Raw genomic sequence first — 14,456 nt, 5'->3', positions numbered from 1 at the left:
CTGCCCTGAACCATGGAGCAGAGCAAGATCTGAGCAGGATCCACTTCTACGTCCCAGAACCCTTCTGAAAAACACCTTTTGCTGCTCTCACAAAGCCAACGTTTGTTTATTTGGCACGAGGCAGCAAGAAGAAAGGCTGAAATTATAGGAATTGAAGCAAAAGTCTCCAATTAACCTTCCTATTTCCCGATTCCAGTCCCTCAGCCCCAGGACGCTGTGGTTACATGAGCACACAGCATCTCTCCTCGCCTCCTCAGCGCAGATGGAGGCAAGAGAAGATGCATTGCCACAGAGCTTCTTTTCAGGAGCACCACCAAAAGCAGACTGCAACACTTAGCACAGGCTCCGTGCAATCCCAGAGGTCTTATATTTCATTTATTTGGGGAATAAAGTGGCTTCTGAAAGCAGCTGGCCACATGCCACAAATAATAATAAAATTATTTGAACTTTGGAGATAAACCTGTGCGAGTGTTACCGGTGTGCAAGGGGGGGTGACCACTGTGGCATCTGACTGAAGTAAGAAAAATAACAAACTGCGCTGGAATTCACCCTACTCTCACTCATGTTCCTATCAATTTACTCAAAACAGCACTCGGAAATCTGATTTATATTTCCTGGAAGGAGACAGAAGCTCGGTTTTGGTTACACACTGAGGATCACTCCAGAATAGTGACCAGCCTTTGGGGCAACGTGCTGACCCCAGCGCTCGCTCCAACTCCCAGAGCAGCTCCGGGTTTCGTGCCGCACACTGCGGCCATCCCATAGCTGCTCGTGTGGGTTCCTCATCACAGCTGCTGCCCCCAAAACTTGGGATCAAAGAATTGTAAGGCTGGAAAAGGGCGATACGATCACCGATTTAGTGAAATCACCCGATGTTGTGGTGCCAGGAGCCAGCTTCCAGCCACTGGGGGGATCCCTGGAAGGCCAGGACGTGGCCCACTGCTCCTCCGAGCCGGGCTGAGGGGCAATGAAAACCCCGGTGTGCGTGTGGCCGAGGGGGTGCCACAAAAAGCCCTGGGCCCCCACATGCCCCTTCTGGAGGATTTCTGAGCCCTGGCTCTGGTTTTGCATAGAGCAGGGTAAGCAGAATCAGCCCGAGCACCAGCCCGGAGGCTGCCCCATGGAAATCCAGCTAAATTCTGCTGCGAGCAGGCATCAGAAGGGCAGAGCTCGGCACGAAGCAGTGATAACCACACAGCTGGGGGGGAGCAGAACAAGCAAACCCCAATAAACCACGCACAGAAACTCAGGATCTGTTCCAGGCATTCCCCTTTGGTAGAATCCCTTTTATAACGCACGCAAATCAAGAGGTGTGGGCGTGGGGATGGGGTTTGGCGGTGGATTTGTGTTAGGTGCTGGCTGACCCTGGTGATCTTTTGGGTTTTTTCCAGCCTGGTGATTCCATCCCTGCTTCAAAGAGGAATAAATCGCTCCGTAATGCCCCCGGCAGGGAGGGGCTGAACGGCAGAAGGAGGGTTTGGGTTAGGCATCCAGCAGCCAGCCCCACTGCTCCACCATCCCCACACTAAAAGCATTTCCCAAAGTAGCATCCTGGCTGTTGGAGGCTCGTGAAACCACTCCCAAAGCCACCGGGATGAGACAGAGGGAGCTGAGCCTGCCTCCAAGCAGAGGATCGGGCTTGATGATGGCGAGAGCTCTGCCGTGGCTCTAGGGGGAAAAAAAAAATAACTGCTGCTGAGACGAGCAAGTTCAGTCAGCGCCTGCTTTCCGTGACTCCGGCGGCAACATCCCCTGGAGAAAGCGGTTAGAAAATTACCGAGCTGTCACTCGTGGCTTCTCTGTCCAGCTGGAGGCCTTCCAGGAGCTCCTGCTTCATTAGGAGGTGGCAAGGAGCGCAGCAAGGAGCACAGCAAGGAGTGCCACCGCCAGCACTAACGACGGGCGAGCTCCCGGGCTCACACCCAGGGAAGGGCAAGATAAAAAGCCGAGAGCTCGAGGTTCTTCACCTCGAGGGTTGTTGGCGTTAGCAGTGGCTTTGCCTGGCAGCACAGCCAACCTTAAACCTCCCCCTGGGTCCCCCCGGATCACTGCAAGGGCAGAAAACGCCCCTAGGTCAAACACAACGCCCCCCAGAGCGGGCTGGGACGGCGGCAAGGAGCCCCCCCGGGGGGATACTCACACATATTGAGCTGCCGCACGAAGCTGGCCATGTTGTTGTGCTTGAAGTACTTCGGGAGCACCTCCTTGGCAAACTGTCCTTGGTCAAACACATGGAAGCTGTTTCCACTCTGCCAAAAAAATAAAAAAACCAAGACAAAACGAGACGTTATCGGCCACCATCACCCCGCTCCACCAGGCAGGTTACGCACAAAGCCCCAGCCCCATTTTGCAGATGTGTTAATTGCCCACCCCGTGCCAATTAGCTTGATTTCGTACCGACAGTGTGGCGAGCCCGCCTCGAAATGTCAACATCTGGCAGCAAATTAACCCAATTCCACCTCCTGCCAGTCTCGGCGCGCCCGGGGCCGCGCAGGTGGGCGAGGACCCCCGGGATGCGGCACCCGGGGGGGGCCGTGAGGATTTTAAGCAGCGGGGGGTGGTGAGAGGTGAAGGGTGCGCCACGAGCACATCACCCACCCCAACAAACAGCCCCGTTTCAGCCCCATTTCAGCCGTGCCTCGTCTCTGTTATCCCCCTCCCACGGTTGCCTGTTTCCCCCCCCCCCCAGCATCCCAAATCCTGCTCTTCCCCGCCCCAGCATCCCAAATCCTGCTCTCCCCGCCCCCCAGCATCCCAAATCCTGCTTTCAGCAGCTCCCTGAGGTTCTTTTTCCCCCATCACCTCCTGCACCAAAGCCGTTTCCAAGACCCGACCCCGGCACAGCGCTGCAGGGACCCCGGGGCTCTTCCCAGCCCCCCAGTTCTTATTGAGCCCCCCCACCCTCCCCTTGCACGCACGATTTTCCACGGGGCAGAGCCCCGAATGCTTCGCAGAGCCCTGCCCCGATTCCTTCACCCCAAAAGGACTGCGTGTGGAGGAGAGGTGAGGAAGCCCAGGCAGTTTTACTCCGTGCCATTTCTCACGTCGGTCACAGCTGCAGGATCCCTTCCAAACCCTCCAAAATCGAGGTGAGAGCACCACCGACACCCCTCTCCCCAACAAAAACCTTCTGGGTGCCCCGGGGGCACCAGATTCCCCTGAACCAGCCCCTGGTGCCACCAAAAGCTGTGGCTGAGAGGCCAAAAACTGCTCAGCTGGGAGCCCAGCTCCCATCCGGGGCGCTACGGAGCTGGCCCCAAACACCCCCAGCCCGACACAGCGCTGCGATGGGGGGGGGCTCACACCCCCAATTTTGCCCTGCAGCTCCTGCTCCTTCCCTCTGAGCGCCCCGTGCTGTCCCTCTGCCTCCTCCAGCTCCAGGGATAATCAGCGAGGAGAAAATTTAGGAGCGGGATCCTCAGCCCTTACACGTGTTTGGGTTCTCAGTCTGTGAAATAAGCAGGGAAATCCCGGAAAATATTGACTTCAGAGCAATAAAAAAAAACAGTTTGATGCCCAAAATGGGAAGGGCGATCCCGGCAGGGTCACGGCACCCTGAGGTGCCCCGGGTGGGAGGGACAGCAGAAAAGCCAGGATTTACCCCAAAAAGCCAAGCGATGTTCCTACAACACGGCACCGGAGTGGCCCCCCCCTGGAAGGGGGGATTCAGCAATGGGTGGAAAAACCTGAGGGGTGGGGGCAAAGGGGTTTGGCCAACCTCTTCTCGGGGTTTTTTGGGGACAGGACAAGGGGCAACGGGCACAAAATTGAGCCCGGGAAGCTCTGAACCAATATGGGAACGAAATTCTTCCCGGTGAGGGTGGCGGAGCACTGAACAGGGAGGCTGGGGGGGCTCCTTCTCTGGGGATATTCAAGCCCCCCCTGGGCAGCCTGCTGTAGGGAAATGCTTTGGGAGGGGGTTGGTGATCCCAGGGGGTCCCTTCCAGCCCCTACGGGTCTGTGAGCCTGTGGGTTTTATTCACAAAACCCCTCAACAGCCAGAGAAACCACGGGGCAAACGGGGAGAGCCCAGCCCGAGGAGGAGCTGCTGCGAGCAGAGGGGTTCAGGGCAGCTCCTGCACCCCAAAACCAGAGGGGAAAGCTCACAGAGCTGCCCCCAAATCCTCCCGGGCTGGGCCCGCCGTTATCTCTGCCTCCCAGTCAAACCAGCAGCTCCCAGCTGGTTCTGATAGCGGGCTCGGGGCCTCCCGTAGCCTCCCAGTAAAGGCACTGGGCAGGAGGTGGAGCGAGGGGTGCGGGGACGGATCCAGCAGGGTCTCCTTGGGGACCCCAAACCTTTGGCTGTGGGGTTTTTTGCTTGGTTTTAAAGCCCCCCAGGTCTCTGAGCCCCCATCCCACAGCCGAGGACCCCCAGCCCTCCACCAGCTCCATCCTCAGGGCCTGGAGCCCGGCCCCACCGACCCCAAAAGCTGCAGGGACAAGGGGGGGACATCCGAGGGGTGCACTTTCACCTCCTCCACTGCTTCTTTTCCCGTTTTCTTCACAGATTTCCCCTCTCACACACAAAATTTGTGCCTTTTCTTGCAGAAAGCACCTCGGGACCACGCTCCTGAGCCCCCGAAGCCCAACCAGGAGCTCACCCACCCCCGCCCCGTGCAGTTTTACCCCCCCTCACACTCATTTCCCTGCTTTTTTCACCAATTTCCCCTCACACCCCCCCAATTTGTGCCTTTCCCTGTGGAAATCCCTTCAAGACTCGCACTCCTGAGCCCCAAAACCCAACTTTAAATTCACACCCTGTGCAGTTTTACCCCCTCTAACACTCAATTCCCTGTTTTTTTCACCAATTCCCCCTCACACACCCCATATTTATGCCTTTCCCTATGGAAATCCCCTCAGGACCCACACCCCCAACCCCCCAAACCCCAAATATAACCCCACAAACACACACCCTGTGCAATTTTACCCCCTCTGACACTTATTTCCCTGCAATTTTCATTAATTTCATTAACTCCATTAACCAATTTCATTAATTTCTCATTAAATCGCCCCCCACCCCCAATTTCTGCCTTTTCTCCCTGAAACCCCTTCACACCCCCAAGCCCCCCAAACCCACCTCTACCTCCACCCACCCCCACCCCGTGCAGTTCCCCCCCTTTTTCACCCATTTTTACTTTTTTACCCCCTTTTTCACACGTTTTTACTTTTTTTACCCCCATTTTCACCCCCCCTTTTTCCCTCTTTTACTTTTTCACCCCCTTTTCCACCCATTTTTACCCCTTTTCACCCCCTTTTCCACCCATTTTTACCCCTTTTCAACCCCTTTTCCACCCATTTTTACCCCTTTTCACCCCCTTTTTCACCCATTTTACTTTTTACCTCCCTTTTTCCCCCCCTTTTTCCTCACTTTTCCCCCTTTTCTCCCCCTTTTTCCCTCACTTTTCCCCCTTTTCCCCCCTTTTTCCCTCACTTTTCCCCCTTTTCCCCCCTTTTTCCCTCACTTTTCCCCCTTTCCACCCCCTTTTCCCCTCATTTTTCCCCTTTCCACCCCCTTTTCCCCTCACTTTTCCCCCTTTCCACCCCCTTTTCCCCTCATTTTTCCCCCTTTCCACCCCCTTTTCCCCTCATTTTTCCCCCTTTCCACCCCCTTTTCCCCTCATTTTTCCCCCTTTCCACCCCCTTTTCCCCTCATTTTTCCCCCCTTTTCACCCCTTTTTCCCCCATTTTTACCCCTTTTCACCCCCTTTTTCCCCCATTTTTACCCCTTTTCACCCCCTTTTTCTCCCATTTTTACCCCTTTTCACCCCCTTTTTCTCCCATTTTTACCCCTTTTCACCCCATTTTTCCCCCTTTTCACCCCATTTTTACCCCTTTTCCCCCCCTTTTTCCCTCATTTTTCCCCCTTTTCCCCCCCTTTTTCCCTCATTTTTCCCCCTTTCCACCCCCTTTTCCCCTCATTTTTCCCCCTTTTCACCCCCTTTTTCCCTCATTTTTCCCCCTTTCCACCCCCTTTTCCCCTCATTTTTCCCCCTTTTCACCCCCTTTTTCCCTCATTTTTACCCCTTTTCACCCCCCTTTTCCACTCATTTTTCCCCCTTTTCACCCCCTTTTTCCCCCCTTTTCACCCCCTTTTCCCCTCATTTCTACCCCTTTTCACCCCATTTTCCCCCTCTTTATACTTTTTTCACCCCCTTTCCCCCCTATTTCCCCCTTCTCCTCACCACCTCCCCCTCACACCCTCATTCCCCCCTCTCCCCCCTCAAACCCCCGTCAGGCCCCCCTGACACCAAAAAACCATGAAAACGACCCAAAAAAGTCGTATTTTTTCGCATTAAAACGCCAGGGCCTCGGCCGCGGGGTCGGGTCCCGGCAGCGGGCGTTCGCCCGCTGCCGGGACCCGAGCCCCGCGGCCTCGGCCTGGCCCCCTCCGGTGCTCACCGGGCTCCAGCAGATGAGGGGGTCGGTGTCGGGGTCCTCCACCAGCGTCCAGAGCTTGGTGAGGAAGGCCGGCACGTTACTACCGGGCCCGGTGCCCACCGCCGCCGCCGCAGCAGCACCAGCGGGGCCCTCCATAGCCGTTAAAGGCCTCAGGGCCGGGGGTTCCGTGGAGCTTCAGCGCCGCCGCCGCCCGCCCCCGCCTCGGGGCCCGGCCGCCGCCTGCGCAGCGCCGCCCGCGGGGCCCTGCATGGCCGCCGCCATCTTGGGACGAGCCCCCCTGCGCGCGGGGGGCCCGTGCGCATGCGCGGCACCGCCCCCCCTCACCCCCAAACCACGCCCCCTCCCCAAAACCACGCCCCCTCCCTCCCAAACCACGCCCCCTCCTCCTTCGCCACGCCCCCTCCCCTTAAGCCACGCCCCCACCACCGAAACCACGCCCCCTCCTCGGAGAGAGGCGGCGGGACCGCTGGGTTCTGCGCATGCGCACTCGCCCCTCGCTCGCTTCCCCCCCCTCCCTCCTCAGTTGGGCGGGTGGCGGCGGCGCATGCGCACGGGGCCTCGCGCCCTCTGCCCTCTGACCCCTCCGTTATTCCCCCCCCCCCCCTCCTCCGTTATTTTTGTCCCCCCCTCCCTTCCGGGGGTGGAGACGGACCCGGAAGGCGGAAGGAGGCGGCAGGGGGCGGGGCCGTGACCTCTGACCCCGGCGCACGAGGAGCGCGGCGGCGCACGCGGCACCGGCATGGCGGAGGTGGGGAGGGGGGGGGACCGGGAGGGGGTTACCATGGTTACCGGGGGGTTACCGGGGGTTATCAGGGGGTTACCATGGTTACCGGGGGTTACCGTGGTTATTTGGGGGGTTACCGGGGGGGCACTGTGGTTACCGGGGGGTTTCCGGGGGGGTTACCATGGTAACCGGGGGGTTACCGGGGCGTTACCATGGTTACCGGGGGTTATCAGGGGGTTACCATGGTTACCGGGGGTTACCGCGGTTATTTGGGGGGGTTACCGGGGGGGCACCGTGGTTACCGGGGGGTTTCCGGGGGGGGTTACCATGGTTACCGGGGGGCTACCGGGGCGTTACCATGGTTACCGGGGGGCTACCGTGGTTACCGGGGGGTATCAGAGGGTTACCATGGTTACCGGGGGGCTACCGGGGGGCCTTCGTGGTTACCGGGGGGGTTACCGGGGGTTGCCGTGGTTACCGGGGGGTTACCGGGAGGTTACCATGGTTACTGGGGGTTGCTATGGTTACCGGGGGGGTTATCATAGGGTTACCATGGTTACCGGGGGGTTACCGGGGGGGTCACCGTGGTTACCTGGGGGTTCCAGGTTGCCCCGGTCCCGGTGCCCGGCCCTGACCCCCTCCCGTTTTTTCCTTCCCCCCCCCCAGGAGGCGCCGAGCCCCGGAGCCGAGGAGCCGGAGCCCAGCGGGGGCTGGGGGCTGGGGGGCAGCGACAGCGAGAGCTGGGGGGGCAGCGAGGAGGAGGAGGAGGAGGAGAGCGGAGAGGAAGACGAGGAGGAGGAGGAGGAGGAGGAAGACGACGAGGATGAAGATGAGGAGGATGAGGATGAGGAGGAAGAGCCCGGCAGCACCACAGCCCCCCCCAGCACGGGTGAGGAATGGGGCTGGGATGGGGCTTTTTGGGGTGGGATGGGGCTTTTTGGGGTGGGGGGGCTGCGAGCCCCATGCCCTGTGCCCCATTATTTGGGGGCAGCCCCACAGGTGCTCACCTGGGGGCAGGAGGGGCCCCCCCCTGCCCGTTTGTTCCTGGAGCCCGCGTTCCTGGCACTTCCCTCGTGGGCACCTTCCTTGGTTTTCATTATTTTTACTATTTTTAATTATTTTTACTATTTTTAATTATTTTTACTATTTTTAATTATTTTAGGGGTGTCCAGGCCACCTGGGCACAAAGGTTGGTAAAAAATTCACGCTGGAGCTCGCCCTAATGCGCAGCTCCTGCCGTGCCCCCGCTCAGCACCGGTCCCCCTCGGGGTGTCCCCGTCCCCCTCGGGGTGTCCCCAACCCCCTCGGGGTGTCCCCGTCCCCCTCGGGGTGTCCCCGTCCCCCTCGGGGTGTCCCCAACCCCCTCGGGGTGTCCCCGTCCCCGTGCCCCCTCCAGCAGCCGCTGGGGACCCCCAGCTCGGCTCCTCAGAGCACCCAATTCCCTCCACCACGCGAGTTTCCTGGCTCCTGATGCTCATTTTTTTTGGCGCTGGCTCCCAGCCCAGGATTTTGGGGGCTGGGTGCAGAGCGGGGTCGGGCATTTTTTGGGACCCAGAGCAGAGGTGAGTTTGTAGGGAAAAACCCCCCAGAAACAGGATTTTTGGCCCAGAAACCGGCACCCAACTGCAGCGCTGGTTCCTCTGCCTTTGCTAAATTCCTTCTCAAAACTCAGATTATTTTTTTAGCCCCGTTTGGAGGCTTAAAACCCGTTGGGGGCGACACAAACCCCCTGTGGCATGGCGTCGCACTGGGGGCTGGGGGCAGTGCCCCGAGCACCAGAACTCGGTGCCGCTTCACCAAAAAAGGGCTCGTGGAGTCATTTGGGATGGAGAAGACCTCACCAAAAAAGGGCTCGTGGAGTCATTTGGGATGGAGAAGACCTCACCAAAAAAGGGCTCGTGGAGTCATTTGGGATGGCCAAGACCTCACCAAAAAAGGGCTCGTGGAGTCATTTGGGATGGCCAAGACCTCACCAAAAAAGGGCTCGTGGAGTCATTTGGGATGGCCAAGACCTCACCAAAAAAGGGCTCGTGGAGTCATTTGGGATGGAGAAGACCTCACCAAAAAAGGGCTCGTGGAGTCATTTGGGATGGCCAAGACCTCACCAAAAAAGGGCTCGTGGAGTCGTTTGGGATGGAGAAGACCTCACCAAAAAAGGGCTCGTGGAGTCGTTTGGGATGGCCAAGACCTCACCAAAAAAGGGCTCGTGGAGTCATTTGGGATGGAGAAGACCTCACCAAAAAAGGGCTCGTGGAGTCATTTGGGATGGAGAAGACCTCACCAAAAAAGGGCTCGTGGAGTCATTTGGGATGGAGACCTCACCAAAAAAGGGCTCGTGGAGTCATTTGGGATGGCCAAGACCTCACCAAAAAAGGGCTCGTGGAGTCATTTGGGATGGCCAAGACCTCACCAAAAAAGGGCTCGTGGAGTCATTTGGGATGGCGAAGGCCTCACCAAAAAAGGGCTCGTGGAGTCATTTGGGATGGCCAAGACCTCACCAAAAAAGGGCTCGTGGAGTCATTTGGGATGGAGACCTCACCAAAAAGGGGCTCGTGGAGTCATTTGGGATGGCCAAGACCTCACCAAAAAAGGGCTCGTGGAGTCATTTGGGATGGCGAAGGCCTCACCAAAAAAGGGCTCGTGGAGTCATTTGGGATGGCCAAGACCTCACCAAAAAAGGGCTCGTGGAGTCATTTGGGATGGCCAAGACCTCACCAAAAAAGGGCTCGTGGAGTCATTTGGGATGGCGAAGGCCTCACCAAAAAAGGGCTCGTGGAGTCATTTGGGATGGCCAAGACCTCACCAAAAAAGGGCTCGTGGAGTCATTTGGGATGGCCAAGACCTCACCAAAAAAGGGCTCGTGGAGTCGTTTGGGATGGCCAAGACCTCACCAAAAAAGGGCTCGTGGAGTCATTTGGGATGGAGAAGACCTCACCAAAAAAGGGCTCGTGGAGTCATTTGGGATGGCCAAGACCTCCAAGGGCACCGGGTCCGGCTGGAAGCAGGCAGCAGGAAGGCGCTGCCAGCCCCAGCCGTGGACAGACACAGATTTTGGGGACGGCTCCTCAGTTTTCCCAAATCTTCCTCCCAGCATGAGGGACCCCCGCTGGTGCCGAATTCACCGGCTCTGGCTCCAGGGATCCTCGGGTCCAGGATTGCTGCTGTGCACATATGGGTGTGCTCCTGCAGGAGGATGCTTTTAGGGAGCTGTGATGCCACAAATCTCATTAATTCCACTCATCTCATTAATTCCACTCATCTCATTAATTCCACACCTCTCATCAGTGCAGGGGGCTTTAAAACCCCTCAGGGTACCGGGGGCAGCCTGGTGGGGACGGAGCAGAGCCGCGCACGGAGCCGCGTGCCGGCACGGCGCCCATCCGCCTCCTGCGGGGTCCCGGAGCACTCGGGGCCGCTGCCTGCCCGCCCTGGCTCGCGGGGGCTGTGTAAATTTTGGGCTGTCCTTGTCGGTTTGGATTTCATCCTGATGTCTTCAAGCACCGTGACAGTTCGGCCTCTTTTCCTCGGTAGCCCCGGCGCCCTGGGGAGGGGTCCTGGGGCTGAGGTGGTGCCTTGCGACCCCAGGAAACCCCCCCTGCACTGCTTCCCTACCCCTTTGTCACTGCCCCTGCTCTCCCCAGGTACAAATCTCCCCAAATTTGTGCTCGTAGAGGCTGTGCCGGCTCAAAGCAGGCTTCATCTGTCCATGGTTTTAGCGGTGAAATGGAACAAACGGATGTTTGCCCTCGGGGTGAAAAACTTCATGAAATCCCCCAAGGCACGAACCCCGTCCTTGCTCTTCTCCTGGAAGCGCCCATTTGGATCCTCCGACGTCTGAGCTCCAAGCGGAGGCGTCCCCATGTTCACCTGCAGGCTCTGCGACCGTTTGGGACCCCCTTTGTCCCCCGCAAGAGGTTGTTGGAGGATGGAAACCCCCGAAAACAAAACAGCAGCGAGGGAAACACAAGTTTGGGGCTGCCGCAGCTCCCGAACCCGCCTGGCACCCCTCTTTTGGGCACTCGCCACCATCCTCGTCCCCCTGCCGCGGTGCCGGGGGGGCTCCCCCCCCACGGCTGCCGGGACCTCTCCCCTCCCGCTGGAGGATCTCAGGCCAGGAGCTGCTGATCTCTTCTCCAGAACCTGGGGGGAACTGCGTGGGAGCGCGCCGAGGGCTGTGCGGGGGGAGGCGGGCAGGTTCTGCGCGGGGGGAGCGGAGCCAGCGCGGCTCCTGCTGCTTTCAGCCCCCTTCCAGCCCTTTTCTTCCACCTCTTGGCAGCTGGGAGCGGGGTGAGCTCGTTGTGGGGTTTGTTCCCCCTGTTTTGGGTGGCTGCGATCTGCCCCGAGCGGTGCCGTGGGGCTCCGGGGGCAGCCGGGGCGCGTGCCCCCTGCTCCGCCTGCATCCAGCTGCCCTAAAGCTCAGCTTTGATGGCGTGGGGGTGCCATGGGCAGCACCCCCCCCTCTCCTTGCCCCTCTGCGTGTGGTTCAGCGCAGGGGGGGCAACTTTTGGGAATCCCACTTTTGGGTTTCTCCAAGCTCTTCTTGAGCTCATCTGGGGCAGCACGCACGGGGAGCGCTCGGGCAGGAGGAGGCCGCGGGTCTCGGTGTGCAGCCCCTGCCCCTGAGCCCTGGCCGTGGTGTGGGGTGCCAGGGGAGCGTTTTGGGGGGATTTTGCTGGATTTTGGCAGCCTGTCCGGCACGGCTTGCCGCCCTCTGGTGGAACGAGCCCGCTGCAGGGCTGGGGAGAGGAGCGGTCGCTGCGCTCCCGTGCCCAAAACGCGGCCCCCTCGGTGCTGAGCTGCAGCGCGGGGCAGAGCAGAGCAGAGGGGTGCTGGGGGGGTGCTGGGCACGCCTGCAGGAGGAGCTGGATGGCAGATCCTGGTGCCTGAACCCCCCCTTTTAGGAATCCTGCCTGGTTTGGGGTAAAATACCCTTTTTGGAGGGCTCGGTGCGTCCCAGGCTGGGTGTGTGAGCGGTGTCCTCGCTGGGCTCTTCCCTGCTCTCCTGGCGAAGCTTTTCTGAAAGGTTTCCTGGGGGGGGGTTTTTTTGGCCTGCCCGTGGATGCCCTCAATGCACAGACACGGCCTCGGGGGGGCTTTGCTGGCTGGGGGGAGCCCCCCGTGGGGGTCCTGGCTCCTCGGTGCCCCAGGGCCCTGCAGCGCTCGTCGCGGTGGCGGGAGAGGGGGAGACGAGAGGGAGAGCTGGAAACTCAAGTCCAGAGCCCTCGTAGCGCCAAAAGCCTGGAAAAAAACTTATCTCCAATCTCCCTTTTTTAAAAATTTTTTAATAAAGCCCTTTGTTTTTGCAGTAATCTCATCCTCTTGCCGGCCCAGGATTTTCCAGGCTCTCTCCCACCCCGCTCCCTGCGGCTCGGGGGAGCTGCGCGGGGCCGCGCGTCCAGCAGAAGGTGATCACACACTGCGCGGGCTTTACTGCTCCCGGGGGGGACGTTTTTCTGGGGCTGTTTTTCCGATTATTTCTCCGAATCCTCCCGTAAACCCGATCTAGCCAGGGTCCCCCCTTCTCCCCCTACCCCCACCCCGAGTGGCGAAGCGAATCTGTTTTGCAGGGCAGGATCTGCCGCTCGCTCGGCACCCACACGGCTCGGCGAGTGGGCGAAGCCTGGCAGCCGGCGCTGTCTGACCGCGGCTGCGGGGGGCAGCGGCTCTGCCACGTGGCCCCGTGGTGTCCGAGCCCCCGTCCTGGCACAGGGCAGGCGTGGGGATCCCCCGGGGACCGAGGCTGCTCGTGGTGCCCCATGGATGGAGGTGCCTGGCCCGGCGTGCCACACGTGGCCATCTCCATCCCGCTGGCATTGCCACCCCTGGCCTCTCTGCCAAAGGAATTTGGGTTTCAGAGTGGCTCCAACGGCACTCATGACTTTTAAACCTGTTGGTAACTTCAGGTGGTGCTGCTGGGGTCGTGGGTGCTTCCCCCCACCTCGCACGCTGCGTCCAGCAGCTCCGCAGTCCTGAGCGCAAACGTGGTGGAGCCCAGCTGGGGGAACGGAGCCCTGCGTGGGGCACACCACGGAGCCCTCAAAGTGCCGGGGGTCTGCCAGCAGAGACCTCCACGGGCTGCAGGAGGGGGCTGGCGGGCACCTTGTGGGGTTCAGGGACCCTAAATCCTGTGCCGGGCTCAGAATGACCCCGGGTGGGCAGGGGCTGTGCGCACAGGGAGCACGCGGGAGAAGCGGAGCTGGGGCTCTGCGGGTGGCACTGCCCACACCGACCCCACCTGGGGCTGGTGGCGAGGACGGGGCCACCACCGCCTGGTGCTCCTGAGACCTGTCCCTGCTCTGGGTCTGCTCTGGGGGTCCCCGTTTGGAAGGGGGCTGGGGTGTGGAGGCCGTGGAGTGGAGAGGTTTGGAGCCCAGGGAGCGGGGATGAGATTTTGCACATTAATAGCTGTCGGAGCTGCTCCGGCAACCTGTCCTCAGGAGGAGGTGATGACTTTGTCCCTGCAGTCCCCAACGAGCAGAATTGCCCGTTGCTTAACGAGCCTTTTCCTTCCTCCCTTCCTTCCTCCCTTCCTTCCTCCCTTCCTTCCTCCCTTCCTTCCTTGTGTCCCCAAGGAGCTGGGAGCGGCACCGAGCGCTCGTGGTGGCCTCGGACCCGGCACCCGCCGGGCACTGGGGGCAGCTCCCGGCCTCGTGGCCCAGCCGAGGCTGCTGCAGGGAGCACAGCAGCTCAGGGCTTCATTTGGAGGGATTTACTGAGCTTTTTGTTTCCCCTTCAGGTCAAAGGGGCTCCCAGGAAGCTGGAGGCCGGGCCCTTCCTGACCGAAGAGGAGCGTCGGCTTGCCCAGGATGAATACGTGGAGGACAGCTCGGATGAGGAGGTAGGACCCCCCCACAAAGCTTTTTGTCGTGCTGGTGGTGGTTTTAATACGGATGTGAGATGGCAGGATGGATTTCTCTCTCCTCGTTGGCTTTGGTGCAAACTCAGGGGAGGGAGCGTGGTCAAACCCCCAGCCTCTGCGCAGGGATTGCCCTGAGCTGCTCTTTTTGCTGCTCATTTTGGTGGTTTGGTGCTCGGGGCACCCAAAGGGGGTGTCGGGTCTGCCTCCCATGAGGGCAGAGCCCCCGTTTGCCCTGCCCGAGGGTCGCAGCCCCTTTGCCCACCCAGGGCTGTGGCTTTTTTTTCGGGAAGGTTTGGAGGCTGCCCGTGCGGACGGCAGCGGGATCTCGGTGAGAAAACGCTCCCTGGGTCTGGTTGTCCCCGACAGCTCACCGCCTCTCTTAATCGTCTGCTAAACCAATTAATGAAACTGGCGCCCATCGGCTGTTCCAGCAGGGCCCCGGGGTCGGCACGGATCCGAGCACCAAGGGCTGCG

The 14,456-nt window shown here is 60.0% G+C and overlaps 2 protein-coding genes across 2 annotated transcripts in view; one reads left to right on the top strand and one right to left on the bottom strand.

The window, feature by feature from the left end:
* HSF1 (heat shock transcription factor 1) overlaps positions 1 to 6,698 on the bottom strand; it is a 34,427-nt gene extending 27,729 nt beyond the window's left edge. The window contains exons 1-2 of the mRNA XM_068668117.1: positions 6,400 to 6,698; positions 2,141 to 2,249 (exon numbers count right to left, since the gene is read on the bottom strand). Of these exons, the coding sequence (XP_068524218.1) occupies positions 2,141 to 2,249; positions 6,400 to 6,534 (244 nt within the window). The 5' untranslated portion in view covers positions 6,535 to 6,698. The remainder of the gene's footprint in view (positions 1 to 2,140; positions 2,250 to 6,399) is intronic.
* Positions 6,699 to 6,954: 256 nt separating this feature from the next.
* Positions 6,955 to 14,456, top strand: part of BOP1 (BOP1 ribosomal biogenesis factor) — a 39,048-nt gene continuing 31,546 nt past the window's right edge. Inside the window, exons 1-3 of the mRNA XM_068668200.1 lie at positions 6,955 to 7,147; positions 7,790 to 8,012; positions 13,860 to 13,961. Of these exons, the coding sequence (XP_068524301.1) occupies positions 7,947 to 8,012; positions 13,860 to 13,961 (168 nt within the window). The 5' untranslated portion in view covers positions 6,955 to 7,147; positions 7,790 to 7,946. The remainder of the gene's footprint in view (positions 7,148 to 7,789; positions 8,013 to 13,859; positions 13,962 to 14,456) is intronic.

The sequence above is a fragment of the Anas acuta genome, assembly GCF_963932015.1.
Source record: "Anas acuta chromosome 2 unlocalized genomic scaffold, bAnaAcu1.1 SUPER_2_unloc_1, whole genome shotgun sequence".
Classification (NCBI taxonomy): Eukaryota; Metazoa; Chordata; class Aves; order Anseriformes; family Anatidae; genus Anas; species Anas acuta.
This window is presented reverse-complemented; position numbering and strand designations above follow the sequence as displayed.